This window comes from Crotalus tigris, unplaced genomic scaffold (assembly GCF_016545835.1).
Source record: "Crotalus tigris isolate CLP2741 ecotype Arizona unplaced genomic scaffold, ASM1654583v1 scf7180000018517.1768243, whole genome shotgun sequence".
NCBI classification, from domain to species: domain Eukaryota; kingdom Metazoa; phylum Chordata; class Lepidosauria; order Squamata; family Viperidae; genus Crotalus; species Crotalus tigris.
In genome coordinates, this window is record NW_024097052.1 from 500224 (window position 1) to 517876 (window position 17653).

The following is a 17653-nucleotide window of genomic DNA, read 5'->3' on the forward strand; positions in this document are numbered from 1 at the left end:
AGGCACCTTGTGGCTTCCGTCATTTGAAGAAGAGATGGGAAGTAGTTTGGGTGCTGCTCCCTGCTGGATGCGTGTCTGCTTTGGAATATTATGCTGATCCTAGAAATGGGTTCATTTAGCAACCATTTTGCAAAAGGGGGGTGGGTGGGATGCGTGCAATTGCAGCAAAGTTTGAGTAGATGCATTTGTGCTAGTTTTGAGCAAACAAAGAAAATAAAATCTTTTAGAATCAGATTAATATCTTCATTCCCTTCTGTTCTTTGTTGTTGTTGTTGTTGTTAGTTGCGAAGTCATGTCCAACCCATTGCAACCCCATGGACAATGTTCCTCCAGGCCTTCCTGTCCTCTACCATCTTCTGGAGTCCATTTAAGCTGAATAGAAGACTCTACAGTTCACAGCAGGATCCAAATGGTCCTTGACTTACAACCGTTTGTTTAATGACCGTTAAAACGTATGATGGTACTGAAAAAAGCGATTTACGACAGGTCCTCACAGTTATGACTATTGAAGGGATCACACCATCGCCAGTTTTGACCTTCCCTGGAGGCTTCCAACAAGCAATGGGAGAAGTCAGATTTGCTTCACAACCATGTTGTTGCTGTTAGTTGCGAAGTCGTGTCCAACCCATCGTGACTTCGTGGACAATGTTCCTCCAGGCCTTCCTGTCCTCTACCATCTTCTGGAGTCCATTTAAGTTCACACCTACTGCTTCAGTGACTCCATCCAGCCCCCTCATTCTCTGTCGTCCCCTTCTTCTCTTGCCCTCCATCTTTCCCAGCATTAGGCTCTTCTCCAGTGAGTCCTTCCTTCTCATTAGGTGGCCAAAATATTTGAGTTTCAACTTCAGGATCTGGCCTTCTAAAGAGCAGTCGGGGTTGATCTCCTCTAGGATTGACCGGATTGATCGCCTTGCAGTCCAAGGGACTCGCAGGAGTCTTCTCCAGCATCAGAGTTCAAAGGCCTCCATTCTTTGGCGCTCAGCCTTTCTTATGGTCCAACTTTCACAGCCATACATTACCACTGGGAAAACCATGGCCTTGACTATACGCACTTTTGTTGGCAGGGTAATGTCTCTGCTTTTTAGTATGCTGTCTAGATTTGCCATAGCTTTCCTCCCCAGGAGCAAGCATCTTTTAATTTCTTGGCTGCAGCCTTCTGTTCTTAGTTCTGAATAATTATGCATTTATGTGCCGAGAAAGTTTCCTGACTTTCTTGGTGTGGCTTCTGCACTTATTTGCTCTCCCATAGTCACATGAAAAGTCAGGATGCAGTATCCAGTCAAAGTCCATTTTAAAGATAACAAATCCCCAAGAGGAGGCCTTGAAGATGCCTGTCTACAAGAACAGCTAGCTAAGCTGTAGTAACAGGTTTTTATTATCATTATTATTTTAAAGCACATTTATTTTATCCCTCCTTAAAGCCAAAAGGTTTTTCTGCAGCAGCTTAAAAATATCAAAGCTGCGCCCAAGCTTGGGATTCTAAAATATATAGCACACAAGAAAAAACAGTGGGGGGGGGGAGGAGAAAGCTACCCCGGAATTGGATTTCCAAGTTCTGATTCTTCTGAGGATCTGTTGGGGTGAAAATAGTTCTGATAGAAGGATGAAATGACTGGCACGTTGGAATGAGATGAACGATATATCACATATTCAAGTTTCAACCGTTATTTTCCAATTTGCGGCTATCCAATCTACTGTGGGGAAAAAACGGGTTGGGTCTCACGGTGACCCATTTTACAGTTGTAAGTCAAGGATTCCCTGTATGTAATCTATTCCTGTATAACTGCTGGCCACAAACGTCAGTATTTCTGGAATCTTGTAGAAAATGGTGATAGTCCTTGCAACAGAAGAGCCAGGTGCTAATTTTAGAATAGGCAGGAGACACAGAGCCAAGAAAAAAATGGGCAACTTGCATTCTTTTTCCAGTAAGTAGGAATTGCAATAAAACATGGCACTCTGGAATGCCAGACTATTCTCTTCCACTTCCCCCCACCCCACCCCGGAGTTTTGTGTCTCTTCCTCATCATCCCGTCTCCCTTTTCCTACCTCTGGAAATCTTGGGATCACCTTATGTTTGCGGCAGCCTCCCTTTCGAACGCCTCCATTTTAACCCTCCATCTGTTGCTGGCTGAAAGCTTCCTTTTGTTTGGGAATCTGCAAGTGAGCAGCTGAAAAGTTGAACATGAACCAGCTGTGCATCTGCTGCAAACAGGAATGTCTGACGGCAGAGGTCCCCAACCTTTTGGGCACCAGGGACCGGTTCCGTGGAGAAAGGTTTTTTCACGGACCGGAGAGTGCGTGGTTTTGTGTGCTAACTGCATCTCATGGATGGGGCTTTGCTGGTTTGTGCGGACCGGTTGATGGCATGCTGTGGACCGGTACCGATCCACGGTCCAGGGGTTGGGGACTTCAACTCCTAGAATTCCTGAGCCAGCCAGTTGAAGTCCGCGAGTCATGAAAAAGCCAAGGTTGTCCACTCCTGTTCTAGAGGGAGGCAGTGCTTTAAACCAGTGGTTCTTAACCTGGGCGATATTGCCCCCCAGGGGGCGATTTCATTTTTCAGGGGGGTGTTGGAACAAAAAGGGGCGACGCGGGGGCGAAGGTACGAAAAGGGGGCGATATGGGGGCGATGGAGCGAGACGTTTTGGGGATACTTTTGAGACTTTTTCATACAGTGAATCGCTGCATATCTGTCGTACAAAAACATCAGATCGCTCGCTCTTAGTGGATTGAATTGTGTTTTCAAATATTCTTCCAGCTAGCTTCAGGACAGAACGCCGTACATATGTGAAGACGCATCGCTTATCTTCATGTGCGTTGCGCAGCAGCCTCTACCAATACAGTGGCGCGCCATTGGCCAGAATATGGGAGATATGGGAAAAAGACTGGAAATAAATTATTTGCATCGATAGGTCCTGATGACAATTTTAAAGAAAACAAAAAAAGGGTTTGCATAAATTGAAGAATTATTTCCTATGTTGTGATTGAGAGGTTATGTTGGGGGAGGGGGGGTGATGACAACTTCCTCATTGGCTCAAGGGGGCGATTCGTTCAAAAAGGTTAAGAACCACTGGTTTAAACAATTATTGCAAAGGCATTCCCTATTAAGTAATCTGAAACAATGCACAACCCAGGTAGACGTTAATGCGGTAAGTGTGCAGAAGGCTTCTCATGATTCATCTGTGTTGAAATAAGCCCAGAACAGGAGCTTCGGGGATTAAGTCCTTGGCTAATTCTGGCACACCCACAGTTTCCTCTTTGTTGGGCTCACTTATCACGGGTTGTTGACTTTTCCATGAAGACACTTTTACTACTGTCTTTAACTACAACTGTCTTTAACGATCTGTGAATTCACATGGGGATTTGAACTTGCAGATCAGTGGTTCTAAAGCTTTCTGAATCTGCAGCACAATACTGAATGTAGCAGTAGTCCTGTGGCACACCAGAAAATTATTAATTGTATAGACGTATAAACGTGCAAGACCTGATTTGAAGGGAAGCTATTCAATGTTTTAAAATATTTGCACTTAAGTGAATATATGGATATTTCAGAATATGCATAATACAAAAAAAGAAGAAGCAAAAATAACAGAAGTCACAACTCTCTCACTGCACTCAAAACAAGCACGCAGCGTGCCGGGTGTTGCGGTATGCTTGTTGAGCACCACTGCTGTGGGTGATTTATTTCCATTTCTTTAATATGCAAATGAACCACCCTCTATTGTTTTTAACAATGAAATTCTAAGTGTGAGTGTCAGTCTAAAGAAAACTAAGTAATGCGGTAGTAAAGCTGCTTATAATAATGCACAGAATCTTTGTTAGGGTCTTGACGGATTAAATGGATCCTTGGCATTCTGAATAGAAGACTGTACAGTTTACAGCAGGATCCAAATGGTCCTTGACTTATGACCGTTTGTTTAATGACCGTTCAAACATATGATGGTACTGAAAAAAGCGATTTACAACAGGTCCTCACAGTTATGACTATTGAAGGGATCACACCATCACCATTTTTGACCTTCCCTGGAGGCTTCCAACAAGCAATGGGAGAAGTCAGATTTGCTTCATAACCATGTTGTTGTTGTTGTTGTTGTTAGTTGCGAAGTCGTGTCCGACCCATTGCGACCCCATGGACAATGTTCCTCCAGGTCTTCCTGTCCTCTACCATCTTCTGGAGTCCATTTAAGTTCACACCTACTGCTTCAGTGACTCCATCCAGCCATCTCATTCTCTGTCGTCCCGTTCTTCTATTGCCCTCAATCTTTCCCAGCATTAGGCCCTTCTCCAGTGAGTCCTTCCTTCTCATTAGGTGGCCAAAGTATTTGAGTTTCAACTTCAGGATCTGGCCTTCTAAAGAGCAGTCGGGGTTAATCTCCTCTAGGACTGACCGGTTTGAAGTGTTGTAAAATGGAGTGCAATTCACTTAAGAACTGTATGGTTAGCGATGGAAGTTTCAAACTCGATTGCAGTTGTAAACCGAGCACCACCTGTAATGTTTTCAATGTGCAACCTTGTGGCTGCTAATCTGACTATTTCATCACATCGTGCGGACACCCCATTGAGGTTAGTGGTAGCCTCTCAAAGATTCCAGCAAAAGCGTACCTGCACAATGGTTTCACTATCTGATCCTTTTGGAAATGGGCACGGTAGGCGTTGAACTGGGGACCTTCCAGCAGGAATTTCCTGTCCATCTCTGGAGATACTTTTCTGCTTAAGGCTAGCCCAGGGTCTCTCAACCTCACCAACTTTAAGAGGTGTGGACTTCAACTCCCAGAATTCCCCATCCGGCATGGGGAACCCAAGATCTGAGATTGCAAAATTGGATGCTTTGGGAAATTCCTACACCCTCTTCTCTCCTCCTGCAATTCCAGTTTTGCTTTTTTAGATATGCAAGTGATCTGTGGCAGGGAGGTGCCATCTGGTGCCCTAAGCAGTGTTTCTCAAGCTTAGCATTTGGAGAGGCGTGGACTTCTCAGCTCCCAGAATTCCCCAGCCAGCACCTCTTAAAAGTGGCTGAGTCTAAGAAATCCTGGATGAGAGTTTTGGACCACCAAACAAGAACCATTTAGTTTATTCCTTGGGCTTTGAAGGTGTCTCTCTTGATCGGTGTCTGAATGTAGATCTAAATTGCTTTGGCTTTCAAGGTGCTTCTGTTTAAAAAATGATTTTAATTAATCGTGCGTTCTAGAGCTAATCCAGTCTTTTTGGCAAATCTTATTGTCCTAGAGATAATCCAGTGTGTTAAGCCGGTTTTCTTAAGTCAAATGCTTTTAATCCTCCATCTTTTATCCTCCCTGATGCCATCTTTTCTCGCCACCTCCTGCCCGCATCAGACCGTCGGGCCTTCCCAGAAGTTCTCTGAAGCTCTGCAACAAGCAGTGTTATCTCTTACCACCCTGCTCCACTTGTTTGTTCCCTTGGGGCCTCTTCCATCTTCCTGGCTTGGCCTTTGGGCCTGTGTGCACCTGGGTGTTTATGCATGCTTGCACATATGCGAAGTGGGAGACAGAGGAATGCCTTTTCCCTGCCTCTCCTTCCCCGACGCAAACTTCTGTGATCTTGGAAAACTTTTGCCAGCTTATAACTCTGGCAGGCTTTCCAGAGCTGGCGTTTTTCTCCAAGAAATAAGCCAGCACCAATCTGACATGTCCCCCTCCCCTTTAATCTTGAGCCAGGGGCTGGTGCCAAGGGTTGAATCCTACATCCAAATCTGCCCTCTGTTCATGGAATGATCTGTTTCAGCTGATCCACCGTGAAAATGGAAAAGGGCTAGAAATGATTGCTCATCTCCGCATGTTTGGATTTTATTTTTTTCCCTAAATCTGCTGAGAGACGGGAAGATGAAAACAAGCCCAATCTTCTTAGGCCGCATCAAGCTAACAGAAATAACTCAGCCTAATTATAAAAACAGCTTCCTGCATCACATGGGTTAGGGTGGGGTGGGGGCTTTCAACAGAACCTCTATTGATCCAGGAAGAAATCTCTGAGCCTGCCACTAATTGCACACGCCATAATATTATTCGGTCAAGGATCGGCCAAATTTAACAGAACAATAACAGAATGAAGTCAATAAATACAACCACGTACTAGCAAATGCAGTTAGTATTGGATGTTATGGTCACAACTGGGACCAGGATTTCAACTGCTAAGCAAGGCGGAAGTTTAGTGAGTCACTCTTGATTTTGCAATCTGTTTTGCCACAGTTTACCATGCAGTCATTAGCTGAATCCAGCTCACCCCCATAGTTTTTCTTATCAGAAGTCAGCTGAGAAGCTTGCCAATGGCGATTGATCATGTGGCCCCAGGATGCTCCAGCCATCATAAAATACATGTTGGTTGCCAAGCATCCAAATGTTGATTTTATGACAGTGGGGATGCTGCAACAGACTTTGATATGAAGACTACCTGTTAAGTCACTTTTTTCAGTGCCATTGTAACTTCAAATGGTCACTGAACAAATAGCTGTAAGTGGAGGACTACCTGAAGCAAAATAGTACAACATTTATTCCTTCATTACTATGTTAATACAGTTGTTTCCCAGAGGATAATTCTGAAACATTAATAGGTATAACATAAAAACAAACACTCTCTATCCCCTAACCATTGATTAGTTAAGATATATCAAACCCAAAGTAATATTTAAAATAAAGATAATCGTGTCTTTAGTCAATTATATTTTTCTTATCTTATAGATATTCCAAATTAGTCTTTTTTTTAAAAAAAACACATTTTTTATTCTTCTGGAAATGTCAGGAACAAGTGTGCTTTGTTATTTTAATTATTTACAGTGGAAGACCAATCGTTCAAAATATGTCAAGTACAACATAGCTATCCATCCCTCCATTTTGCATCTCCTTTGTTATAACGTATTGGTTTGTTTGATTTTGTGATGGATTGATTGATTGATTGATTTCTGGAATGCTGCAACCATACTGTGGAAAGCCGGCTAATCCAATTCTCCAGTAGGTAAACAAATAACAATATAAACTGTTATCAGCGGGTGCTTAGCACACATGACGTGGCACGTGCTTTGCATATTTGTATGGGAGCTTGGCAGATGCCAAAGAAGATGCAAACATGTACCCTGTCAGCAGTCAAGAGAGTCGAAAGCAAAGAGCAGGTTCTGGCTAAATCTGGAGTTGAAAATGCTTCCAAAATGTGGTGTAACAGAAACCGAGACGTGTTCTTCCTCTCTGGCTATCATAAGACCAGTGCCCCCTGTACTTGTCCCTCTGGCTGTGAGTGTTGAAAACTTGTGGCACAGTTTCCTATTCTTTTGAGATGGAAAACACGAAAACCGTACAGGGTAGTCCTCAACTTACAACCATTCATTTAGTGACTGTACAAAGTTACAAATGCACTTAAAAAAGGGATTGATGACTGGTCCTCACACATCCGACTGTCACAGTTTCACCACTCATGTGATGTAAATTTAGACCCTTGGCAAATGGCAACTGTATTTCCGATGGTTGCAGTGCCTTGGATCATGTAATTGCCATTTACTGTATTAGCTTCCTAGCCGGCTTCTGACATGCAAAGTCAATGGGGGAATCTGGAGTCACTTAATGACTGCACGAATCATTTCGCGATTTAAGTGGTTTGCTTCAAACCCACGGCAAGAAAAAGTCATAAAATTGGGCATGACTCAGTTAACAACTGCCTTGCTTAGCAACATAAATTCTGGTCTCGATTGCAGTTGCAAGTCAAAGACTATCTGTCCTGCTCAGCCATAAATAGGTATTTCATCGTTAACAAGTGAAGAAGGGACACCAAATGTCCATCAAACTTCAGTCCTCTCCAAAGTCCACGTCACCTCTTTGAAGTCCTGACTACCCCTGAATTAAGGAGACATTTAAGTCCTTTCTGGATATGAAGAAGTCTACGCCCTTTTCTCTATGAAGAGTGGTAAAAAATTGGCCCACAAAGGACCAAGAGTGGCTGATGACTGTTGCCATTTGATGCCATCCTCCCAGGCAAAGTTGGACCTCTCTCAAGAGTCTTGGAGAAAGCCTTTCCTTAACCCAAGGGTCTTCAAACTTGGCCCTTTTATGACTTGTGGACTTCAACTCCCAGAATTCCTCAGCCAGCGTGCCTGGCTGAGGAATTCTGGGAGTTGAAGTCCACAAGTCATAAAAGGACCAAGTTTGAAGACCCCTGCCTTAACCAAACCCAACTGAGATATTGGTGAGAGGCAGAGAAGAGCGTGATGGATTTTTGCACAATTCCTCACCTGCCCAACTCTTGATGGGATATCCGTCTTGACTGGAAGCCGTACTTGATGGACCATTCAGAGAAACAGGATTGGAAGAGGACAAAGGGCAAAGCAAAGCAAACAAAGTGAAACTGATAGAGCTGGATCTGCTTAACCTTGAGATGGAAAGACTAAGGAAAGGAATGAAGGCAGTTTTTTAGATACTTGAACCCTGTGAAACAGACAAAGCTCAATATTTGTTAGTTACCTTTCCAGACATGCAGGGCATGGAATCGTGGCACGGTTGGCTGAGGAATTCTGGGAGTTGAAGTCCACCAGTCTTAAAGTTGCCAAGTTTGGAGACCCCTGCCATAGATAATAGGAAGACAGATTCTGATTGAATGCAAAGAAACTCTGACCGAAAGAAAGACTAAATGAACCAACGAGCCGAGATTGAGCAGACTAATTCTACATTTTTTTTCTTTTGACTCATATTCAATTAAATTAAAGCTTTTTTTAAAGAAATTTCTGGCAAAGGAAAATGGGTCTTCAGTGAAATATTTATGGGTGAGCATCATTGTCTCACTTCATTTACTTACGAGGCAACTGAGGAGTGTGCATGAATCTTTTATGATCATTAGAAGCTGTGATGACATCAGATGCACCATGATGTACATATCACTTGCCTGTTCTCCTGGACGCTTGTTGACCTCTTTTTCTTTGGAGAAACTTCCCTGGATTCTAAACTCTTCATGGAACTTTTTTAGTGGCAGTCCTATTGTAAACTTGAGAACTGCTGGAAGAATTTCTTCTCCTAAAAAAAAAAAAAAACAGAGGAAAAAATTAACCTTCCAACTTCTCTGCTTACAACCTTGGTGGAGAATTTCAAGAAATCATTTGTGCCTGGATCTAGAGCCACTCTGGACAGCCATCCACCAGAGTTGCTTTACTTGGGATTACTACAGCAGTTGCACTCAAAGGGCTTTCCCCAGGGCTATGATTGCTGAAAATTAGGAGAGCTAATGTTCAGTTGTTGGACTGCAAGGAGATCGACTCAGTCAATTCTAAAGGAAATCAAGCCTGACTGCTCTTTGGAAGGACAGATACTGAAGCTGAAGCTCAAATATTTTAGCTACCTAATGGGAAGAGAAGACTCATTGGAAAAGTCCCCGATGTTGGGAAAGATGGAAGGCAAAAGGAGATGAGATGGTTAGATAGTGTCATCAATGCAACCAACATGATTTGGGCAAATGCTAGGAGATAGTAGAGAACAGGGAGGCCTGGCATACTATGCTCCATAGGGTTGTGAAGAGTTGGACACAATTTAGCGACTGAACAACAACAACAAAATATTCAGTTTGTGGGAAGCATCCCAGACTGGCCTAAATGTTTCCTTCTGTTTCCACGCAGTGAGGCCATCTCAGATGAACTCAAATGTTCCCTTTGCATGGAGGGGAGAAAACAGCTTTGATGTCCACCATTTAATAATGGTGCATGAGCAAGTTCAGCTTAATTCTTTTGTCACCTTTCTGGATCTGGTGGTGGAATAAGAATTACACTTAGGAATAGGAATTCATATCTACTTCTCAAAAGCTTGGGGGAACGATTGGTTCCAGGTCTCCTTGCCAACCGCCGTCCCTGGTCTGGCTGTCACTCTGCTCTCCCCTCCAATGTCCCTTCACACCTCTTTTTTTCTCTTTGCTCTGTCTGCTGAGTTTCTTTTGTCTCCTGCACTGGACGTAGCTCATCCATCATTATCCAGAAGGGCGATACTGTTGACTAAGCGGCTTGTACTCCCTAATTACACAGTGCCAAGACCGGCTCAAGGTTTAAAGCAATGGGATTGGGATAAAGGGAGCTGTCAGATGATTGATGGACTGGTGTATATTGGTTATGTGTCTGTTCTCTGAAGGGCAGTGTGGAGGAGCACACTTTGCGAGCACTAACTCTTGAGTTGAGTCTCCAGCATGTCTAGTTGAAAGCATTCAGTAGAAGCTAATGAGAAAGATTCTTTGGTGTCTGAGATTTCAGCTGCATTGCTGTCAGGCATAGCAAATTTGTCACTTGTACTTCTATAACTACCTGTTTTGGTACAGCAACCAAACAGGACAATGGGTAGCTAACACTGCAGAAAGACTAATTGCAACCAGCCTGCCTTCTGTCGAAGACCTGAGGGCTGAGAAGATATTTGCAGACCTCTCGCATCCTGGACATAAACTGTTTCAGCTGCTTTCCTCTTTATGGCGTTAGACACAAGGTTTTTTTTGTGTGTGCCTAATCACACTTGGCCAAATACATCTACAGGGAATCGCATGCCGAAACAACTAGACACAGAGGCAGGTTTTTCCCTCTTGCCTTCACTCTGCTAACACCTAATTCCCACAGAATGTCTAAGGATATTTACCCATGTAGTAGGGCTGTATTAGTACTATCCTTCTCATCTTTACTACTACCTTCTCCTATTGATATCTTGTGATTATATTACTTTCTTGTTTGTATGTACACTGAGAGCTTATACATCGGAGATGAATTCCTTGTGTGTCTAATCGCACTTGGCCAAATATTCTATTCTGTTCTATTCTATTCTGTTCTGTTCTATTCTATTCTATTCTATTCTATTCTATTCTATTCTTCATTTCTCTATTCTATTCTATTCTATTCTTCGTTTCTCTATTCTATTCTATTCTATTCTTTGTTTCTCTATTCTATTCTATTCCATTCTATTCTATTCTATTCTTCATTTCTCTATTCTATTCTATTCTATTCTATTCTATTCTATTCTATTCTATTCTATTCTTCATTTCTCTATTCTGTTCTGTTCTGTTTTACATTTCTCTATTCCATTCCATTCCAGGTGCCTTCCATAAATGGAAGATGTCCTCAAATTTTCCAGCTATCATGGCATTGCTGAGAAATTTGGGAGTTGAAATGCACATATTAGGAGGTGTCAAATTGTGCTCATTTTAGTTGGCCTTGCAACTCCCAAATGGCTATGGTTGGGTACGACTGTTGAAGGAAAAACTTTAATAACCTTTGAAGGTCTCATGTAGCTTCCAATAATCTTCCAGGCATAGCTGGGGGTGGTCAGCACTTCTCTTGATGAATTCCATATTATCACAATGTGTTTCCAACTTAGATCGATCCCCAGCAATCTGGGAACTCTCCATCCAATGTGTAAAAACTTCAGCTCCCAGAATTTCGCAAATGTCCCGGCTATTGATGAAGCCTAAAATAAAAACAGGATTTGTTGAAGAGCAGGCAGTATTTGAGTGGAATACACAGGGGATCATAGAGTCTAAAATGATTCAGATCTTTGTTGATGGGTGCACATTTCCTTCATGGCTCTTGCTAGTTCTCCGTGTCCCTCTATTGTTGGGGGTCAACCAACTTAACAAGAACCAGATTCTTCAAAATCTGGCATCTGCCAAACTGAACTTGGACAGGTTAATTCTTATGACTTTAATACCTTGCATCGATCCATTTCTGGACCCTTGAAAAATGGGTTAATTTAATATTTAATATATTTATTGAATTGAATATGGTCTCCCACTTCAGTGGACTCTGCATTGCTTGCAGAATCCATAAAAAAAGAATGAAACAATTGAAATCCAAATAAACAGGGAGCTTGGACTGAAATAACAAACAGTACAAATAGTACCAAGTAACAATGTAACAGGGGCCTGACTTCACACCCACATTAACTCCGGTCCTGTGAACAGAGCCGAGTCTTAAAGGCTTCCTGGGACACGAGGGGAGGGGGCACCATCTGAAACTGGAAATGCTGATCCAGAAGGTGGTGATGAGTATGTCTCAATGTTGGCAACTTTAAGATGTGTGAACTTCAACTTCCAGAAATTTTCAGCCAGCATATTGGCTGGAGAATTCTGGGGTTTGAGGTTCATGCATCTTAAAAGTTGCCAAGATTGGAAAACACTGGTGGGGACCAGGATAGAGAAAGCATATTTGCTCTGTCCTGCAAGAAGGCAGCATTTAACTAAAGGGAACCTCTTTTAAATGGCCCCAGTTTCACCCACGGAATTCCTTGTGGTCTCTCATCCGAGGGTTAACCACCTTTTGTTCTTTGGGATGGTGGCTCAGGCAGAATCAATAAGGGAGTGGCAATGGCTGGTTCTTAATAACAAAAGAGGATTTCCTTCTCCAATGCCATCTGGAATAGCTGGAGGAATGCCATAAAATTTATCAAAATTATTATCTACTCAAGGATTGATGGGGATTGATTCTTGCATTAAAGCAGTGGTTCTCAACCTGTGGGTCGGGACCCCATTTGAGGTCGAACGACCATTTCATGGGGGTCGCCAAACAATGCAGTCCGCCATTTTCCCCCCCTTTTCCTTAGCTGTGCTACTCCCTTTTATTCTATTGGCTTTTGAAAGCCAATAGAATAGACTCTCTTGAATAGAGTCTAATTCTATTGGCTTTCAAAAGCCAATAGGAATTATCCAGGCTGTCTCTGCCCTGCTGAGCCCGCCAAAAGTCCCATTCTGCAAACGGTGCTGCACCAGTTGAGTAGTCCTCGACTTACGACCGGTTGAGTAGTCCTCGACTTACGACCGGTTGGGGGTCGCGGCATTAAAAAGGTTGAGAACCACTGCATTAAAGGAACAGAGATACTTTATCCCAAAAGGCTTTTCCACTTAGGTGAAATGGCAATTGCCAGAGACAAATTGTTCCCTATTATACTTTCCATGTCTTCTTCCAGAAGCTCTTAGACTGGATGTAATTTATCAATTTAACAGTAGTTTAAACAAGTACCTCTCCCAGGGTTTTCCAATCAATACAGCTAGTCCTTGACTTACAGTCATTTGTTTAGTGACCGTTCAAAGCTACAATAGCACTGAAAGTACCGTTAGTACTTTATGATTGTTTTTCACACTTAAAATTGTTGCAGCGTCCCCGTGCTCACGTGATCAAGATTCGGCACTTGGCAACTGGCACTTATTTATGACAGTCGCACTGACCCGGGTTTGGGATTCCCTTAACAACCACATGGTTCACTTAACATAAAACATATAAGGAACGGCTGCTGGAATTGGGTATGTCTAGTTTAACAAAGAGAAGGACGAGGGGGGACGTGATAGCAGTGTTCCAATATCTCAGGGGCTGCCCCAAAGAAGAGGGAGTCAAGCTATTCTCCAAAGCGCCTGAAGGCAGGACAAGAAGTAACGGATGGAAACTAATCAAGGAGAGAAGCAACCTAGAACTAAGGAGAAACTTCCTGACAGTGAGAACAATTAATCAGTGGAACAACCTGCCTCCAGAAGCGGTGAATGCTCCAACACTGGAAGTTCTTAAGAAGAAACTGGACAGCCATTTGTCTGAAATGGTATAGGGTTTCCTGCCTGAGCAGGGGGTTGGACTTGATGATCTCCAAGGTCCCTTCCAACTTTATTATTATTATTATTATGGATCATTGCACAGTCAGCCAGATGTTCAGACTGGATTTGGCATTTTGTCTACCTATTGAGTCCTTACCCAGGACCTGGGATAGGCAGATGTGGATGTTTGATGGTATTACAGGTATCGTCGCAGGATGGAAGCAGTTCCTATTATTATTATTATTATTACAACCACGATTCATTTACCAGCGGTGGCACAAAAAGTAGCAAAATGGGACACAGCTCACTTAAACAAGCGCCTTCTCAGTGGAAATGCTTGGGCTCAATTGGGGTTGTAAGTCAAGGAACGCCTGCATTTGCCTTCCAGGCCCCCCCCCCAAAGTAAACCGCCACTTTTCCCCTCTCGAACAGATGCTGTTATGAGAAGATTTGATCAAACCCAGTTTCCGATAAAGCATCAGTCACTTCAACCAGCGGTATCCCTCTTGAATTTTTTTTTCTTTTTTTCAGCAGAAAGTCATTTATGCAGGCAGTCCTTGACTTACAACTGTTCCTTTAGTGACTGTTTGAAGTTACGACAGAGCTGGGGGAAAAAGTGCCTCACACTGAAAAAGGGGCAAACCGGAAAGCAGTTCAGAAGGATGAAACATTTTAATTGTTTATGTTTATAACTGCTTTACAAAGGAAAATTCAAGAGCAAGGCCAAGGAAAACTTTATTGTTTTGGTTTTATGCCGCCCAAAGTCACTTCCTTGTGAAATAGGCAGCTCTATATAAATTAGACAGACAAACTGACAGATGATAGATAGATAGATAGATAGATAGATAGATAGATAGATAGATAGATATAAATAGATAGAGACAGATAGATATAGATAGATAGATATAGAGATAGAGAGAGAGAGAGAGAGATAGATAGATAGATAGATAGAGATAGACAGATAGAGATAGATAGAGATAGATAGATAGATAGATAGATAGATAGATAGATAGATAGATAGATAGATAGATATAGATCAGTGGTTCTCAACCTGTGGGTCGGGACCCCATTTGGGGTTGAACGACCATTTCATGGGGGTCACCAAACAAGGCTGTCCGCCATTTTTTTCCCCTTTTCTTTGGCCACGCCTCTGGCACCCGGTGATGTATAAGTGGTTGGGGTTCACCACAACATGAGGAACTGTATTATGGGGTCGCTGCATTAGAAAGGTTGAGAACCACTGAGAGAGAGAGAGAGAGAGAGAGAGAGAGAGAGAGAGAGAGAGAGAGAGAGAGAGAGAGAGAGAGAGAGAGAGAAGAGAGGTAAGAGAGAGAGAGAGGAGATAGCTAAAGCTTGACAAAATCTCTTAATAAAAATATCCAAACCCAAACAGTAATTCATGTCAATGCATTCTAAAAAGACAGACCCATTTCCAACTTTTTCACATGGAAAAGACTGCGGAAAGTGGTGCCGTGAGTACTGTAAAAAATGAAATGATGGAAATAAAGAGCAAAAGGTTTTGAAAATTTACACCGGTGCGAAGGGCAGTTGTCTGAAATCAAGAGTAAAGGGTGGGTGGTCAGTATAGAAAAAGCAGGCCTGGTTTTTTGAGGCCAGCCAGCCCGCCCAGGAGATTTTTCCCACGGTTGCTCTGCTGTCTGATCCTGCTTTCTCCTCTCCCCCACGCCCGGCTGGCTGGCTCTGACTCTCTCTGGTCTGCCTTCCTTCCGTAGAAGCTCAACGCCCTCCCTCCCTTGGCAGAACCGACATTTGCAGCCTTGTTCTCTGGGCTTCTCTGCATCTCTGCTGGACATTCTTGATGCATTACTTCATTGTTGTCTGAAAAGGCTCTGCTGCTGCTGCGATGTGCTTGTGTGTCTGTCTGGGTGTTTGTGCAAGTGTGTCTACGGGAATCAAGGATAGTGAAGAATTACATATGTGGGTATCAGCAAAACTAGCGATTCTCTCTCTCTCTCTCTCTCTCTCTCTCTCTCTCTCTCTCTCCTTAATCTATGGGTTTTGGGTGTGCCTTGGAAGGAAAGGAATGGGGGGGAGCTTCTGAGGAAGTTGGGGTCACTAACAGCTCAGGAAGCCTTTGTGCAATAGGGAACGAGATGAATCGGTCCTAAGAAATGACTAGAGCGGAAAAAATAGAAACTAGGAAACTCACACCTGTCTTAGATCAGATGATGTTTGACAGACCAGTTGAAAGTTTGGATGGCTTTGCCCCTAAAGATGGCACCTGCATCCAAGCTCTGTGTGTACGGGGGGGGGGGTGATCTTCGGCAGCTTCATTTGACTATGCCATGCTTCTGGGGCCTGAGAGCAAATGGGTATCCACAGTAAAGGCTGTTTGTGAGGCTTTCTTCATAATGTTGAGGAAATGTTGGTCCTCTCTCTTTGGGCGCTGTTTTTTGACTTCCCGGTCCATTGTTTCCCAACTTCGGCAGCTTTAAGATGGGTGGACTTCAACTCCCAGAATTCTCCAGTCAGCTATGCTCTCTTTGCTCAATCTAGGTCAAGGGTAGGCAACCTTGGCTCTTTTATGACTTGTGGACTTCAACTCCCAGAATTCCTGAGCCAGCATGGGGGAACTATGGCCCCTTCATGACTCGTGGACTTCAACTCCCAGAATTCCTGAGCCAGCCATGCTGAGGGGAGAGAGGTTTCCAAGCTGAGCCATGCTGGCTCAGGAATTCTGGAGTTGAAGTCCACGAGTCATAAAAGAGCCAAGGTTGCCTACCCCTGGCCTAGGCCGCTTTATGAGTTGTGGACTTCAACTCCCAGAATTCCTGAGCCAGCATGGCTCAGCTTGGAAACCTCTCCCTTTCCCTTCAGCATGGCTGGCTCAGGAATTCTGGAAGTTGAAGTCCACGAGTCATAAAAGAGCCAAGGTTGCCTACCCCTGATCTAGGTATTTTGGGGGTGCCTTGGAAGGAAAGAAATGGGGGGAGCTTGTGGGGGAATTGGGATTATTCACAGTTCAGGAAGCCCTCGTGGAAGAGGAGGAACAAAATGAATCAATCCTAAGAAATGACTAGAGGGGAAAAACAGAAACTAGAAAAACAGAAACCAAAAAATAGCAAGCGGGAGAATTCTGGATGCTGTGCTCCACCCATCTTAAAGTTGCCAAGTTGAAACACACTGTTCTAGTCTAATCCACAGCATGAGGCTTTCCTCATGGTCTTTCATCCAGGGACAGCATCCTTCTAAAACAGCACTTGTAATTTTTGATCGTATCAGCAGCTAAGTGAGATTTGAGCCAGCCAATGTCTGTCTTGCAGCCCCTGGTCGGACCCTGTCGGAAGTGATGCCAGCGCCTCGAAATGAACAGACGGCGTCCTTGGGGGGGAAGGCAGAGGCTCAGTCCGGCCGCCAGACCCCGCCAGCCCTCCATCCAGCAGTCCTGTCTCAGCCAGCTGCAGCTGCGACACTGCCAGCCCCAAATGAACTCGCTGGTGCCAAGACCCCCACCACACCTGTCTCGGAAGCACGTTCTGCCCTCCGGACTCGCCAGCCCAGCCCCCTGCCTGCTGCCCCACTTCCAGAAGCAGAGACCTTGCCTCCTAAGAGTGATCGCCCCCCACCCATCGGAGCCCCGAGTCCGCCTCAAACAGAGGAGACGCGTGGCAGTACCCGTCTGCCCCCCAAAAGCGAGCAGCCTCCCCCTGCCCAAGGTTCAGGCACTGCCAGGACAAAACAAGGTAGGCTTTTTTTGTAGTGGAACCAACATACTGAGGGCATCTAGGGCAGTGGCAGCGAACCTGTGGCACGCGTGCCAGAGGTGGCACTCAGAGCTCTCTCTATGGGCACGCGTGCTGTCGCCTCAGCCCCACCTCCCCCGCGGCCCCCTCCTCACCAGCAGCCCCCCTGGAGGAGAGTCGCCCCCGGGCGCAGTCTGCACGCAGCAGCACAGCTAGTTAGCAGGGACAAGACTCTGCCCTCACGCTCCATAGCGTGCATATGATGCTGCGGGGTGTGGGCGGAGGGCGTGGCTGCCTGGGCGCTGCAGGCCTACCTGGGCGATCTGTGGCGGGCCATGGAGGCGGTGCGTGGCCCTGTGGGTGGGCGGGGCAGGGGGTGGAGCAGGCAGGACGGGAGGCGGAGCAGGGGCAGGGGGCGGGTT

At 44.5% G+C, this 17653-nt stretch overlaps 1 protein-coding gene across 4 annotated transcripts in view; it reads left to right on the forward strand.

The window, feature by feature from the left end:
• MAP7D1 (MAP7 domain containing 1) overlaps positions 1-17653 on the forward strand; it is a 72070-nt gene that overhangs the window by 18048 nt on the left and 36369 nt on the right. For all 4 annotated transcript variants that reach the window (XM_039353355.1, XM_039353356.1, XM_039353357.1 and 1 more), the window contains exon 2: positions 16812-17231. In XM_039353355.1, coding sequence (XP_039209289.1) covers positions 16812-17231 — 420 coding nt within the window. The remainder of the gene's footprint in view (positions 1-16811; positions 17232-17653) is intronic.